The sequence below is a fragment of the Crocodylus porosus genome, unplaced genomic scaffold, assembly GCF_001723895.1.
Source record: "Crocodylus porosus isolate Cpor-Errol unplaced genomic scaffold, CroPor_comp1, whole genome shotgun sequence".
Classification (NCBI taxonomy): Eukaryota; Metazoa; Chordata; order Crocodylia; family Crocodylidae; genus Crocodylus; species Crocodylus porosus.
The window spans coordinates 265,608,577-265,611,200 of NW_017728886.1; the positions used below are offsets into that span (position 1 = coordinate 265,608,577).

Below are 2,624 nucleotides of genomic sequence, written 5' to 3' on the forward strand. Positions count from 1 at the left end.
ATAAATAACTTCTATAGTCAAACTGGTGGTAATTGGGTATATTTTTCCTTCTTTACTTCTCTTTCCCCACTTGCTCTGCAGCAACGCTCCTTTTACCTAAGCTAAAGATCCCTGTGTAGCCCAAAAATACTGTGGGGTCCACTCATCAAGAGGCTAAAAGATTGGGACGTGCTGAGTTTGAGACACAGAAGGGGATCAGCTTGTACAGGCTGATTGACCCAGTTTGGCTCAGACGTGCCCTAATGAACTGAGTGCTGGCCCACGAGGGTGTCAGCTGGACACCCGGCCGGATTCAGAGGGTTTCTGTTTAACTGTGCGCTTGTGTCTGCCTGTGGTTATTGTTGCTCTGATGAACTGATTCTTGGCATATGAGGGTGTCAGTCTGGCCATGCTGATCAACCCGGCCAGGTCAGGCGTGTCACGTTAATCTGTGTGTGTTTGTGTGTGTGACTGATTTGGGGACTAGAGGAACCCAGCCCCATTGAACTGAGTCCTGCAAGATAGCTCCACTGGGGGTGAGGGCTTGCAGGGGGAGAGATACAGCTCCGTATAGAAACACCAGTAACACAAGCAGCACATTAATAGAAATACCAAGACCCTAGCCCTCATAAATGAGCACACCCCAAAGTAGTGGGCAAATCTGGCAACAACGGTCCCTACTAAAATCAGTGGGAACCAAGTGCTGCTATCTCCAGCTCTTTCTATTCCAGTCATGATGCCAGGATGCATCTGTGTGTTTTCTGTGCTTCCTCTTTCTGATGGCTGGAACTGCGGATGTGCCCCATGGGATCAGATGCACGGCCTGCTGCAAAGCTGAACCAAGCGCCACAGAGCCCGGAGAGGAAGAGAGCGACTCTGCTTAGGAAATGCAGGGGCAAGGTCCTGCCGCCAGCTCCACAGGCCCGCGAGACAGAGGAACCCATGGGGCAACATTACGGATTAGGCGACACAGCGCAGGGACTCTGCACAGGGTGTGGGTCATCACGCCCTCCACTCAGCCCAGGGCAGACCTGCATCCATAGCCCTGTGCCCTGGGGGGGTACCAAGGGGTTCAGGAGCTAAGTAGGTTCCCTGCCTAAACTCATCACACAGAAGGGAGAAAAGTCAAAGCTGATGAGGAAACTCCTGTTACAGGCCTGAGGCTGCCTCGGAGGTCATAACTACATAAGGATATAAGAATTGCCATCAGACCAGTGGTCCTACTTGTCCTGCATCCTGTGTCACAGTGGCAGAAAGTGGATGCTAAAGGGGAGAGTGAACTGGATATCCCCAGAGTTTGTGTTTCACCCTCCACTGCTGTTCCTCTCCAACTTGCAACCTTTGGCAATTAAGGTCTAGGAAATTGTAACTGAGAGGCTGTGTCCCTAACTCGGGTGGGACAGGGGAAGGGAGTTCATCCTTCCTTCTGTCACCCATGTGGTCAGGGCCAGCATACAGTAAAATCAAATGCAGCAGCATCATATATATGCTGTGGGCTCGGGGAGCCCGTATGCTGGCCTTCCTGGGCCTTCACCCTCCCCAGGGCTGGCTGCACATTACCTCGCTGGCGTGCTCCTCGACCGGCTCTCCTTCAGGCTTGGACTGCAGTGGCTCGCTGCACGTTGCGGCCGAAACCCCCGTGAGCATCTCTCGGACAAAGCCCAGCTGGCCATAATGCGCTGCCACATGAAGGGCAGTAAATCCTGTCTGGGAAGGGTAGGAAAAACATCTTCTCAATGAGCCAGAGCTCCCCGGCGGTGCCCGACAGCGCGTTGTTGAAACGCGGCAAGGAAAGGGGGAGCTCACGGAAGAGAGGAGAAGGACGGGGATGACAATCAAGAGGGGGAAACATGAGAAAAGCTGAGAACGAAGGAGCTTTGTGGTTACGTTACATGTCAGGAAGCATCAGCTGCATTTGGCACCTGCCGTTTGCTCCGTGAAGCCCCAGGAAAAGAACAGCAATGGCTGCAGAGCAAACGCCAGCTAGTTTTATGCTAGGGCACTTCAGAGTGGGGCTCAGAGGATGGAGGGTCTCATCCCTTGTGCGACAACCCAGAGGTGACTAAAGATTATAGGGCCTCGGTTTTGCAGGTGCTCAAACCCTCACGCAGGCCTCTTGTTGAGGAAGGACTAAACTTTGGACATTCGAGCTCCTTTACGACATCTCAAATTGGGAGTCCCAGAACTAAACCCTCTCCGTCCAAATTTTTCAAAGTTTTGACCCCTCCATGCCCCAGGTCCCCAGCTGTATGATGAATATACTAATAGCATCCTGGGCTGCATGCGTAGGAGTGCTGGCAGGAGGTTGAGGGAAGTGATTCTCCCGCTGTATTCGACCCTGGTGAGGCCACATCTGGAGACCTGGGTCCAGTTTTGGGCCCCCCACTACAGAAAGTATATGGACACATTGCAGAGAGTGCAGCAAAGGGCAATGAAAATGGTTTGGGGACTTGGGGACATGACTGGTGAGGAGAGGCTGAGGGAGCTGGGCTGATTTAGTCTGGAGAAGAGAAGACGGAGGGGGATTGAATAGCAGCCTTCACCTCCCTGCAGGGGGGCTGCAAAGAGGATGGAGCTGGGCTGGTCTCAGTGGGGGCAGATGACAGGACAAGGAGCAATGGGCTCAAGCTGCAGCAAGGGAAGTT

General features: G+C 53.2%; 1 protein-coding gene across 1 annotated transcript in view; it reads right to left on the reverse strand.

Moving 5' to 3' along the window:
* The window catches only part of LOC109318515 (serine/threonine-protein phosphatase 6 regulatory ankyrin repeat subunit A-like), a 67,155-nt gene that overhangs the window by 17,343 nt on the left and 47,188 nt on the right, over positions 1-2,624 (reverse strand). Inside the window, exon 21 of the mRNA XM_019547868.1 lies at positions 1,540-1,686. Coding sequence (XP_019403413.1) covers positions 1,540-1,686 — 147 coding nt within the window. The remainder of the gene's footprint in view (positions 1-1,539; positions 1,687-2,624) is intronic.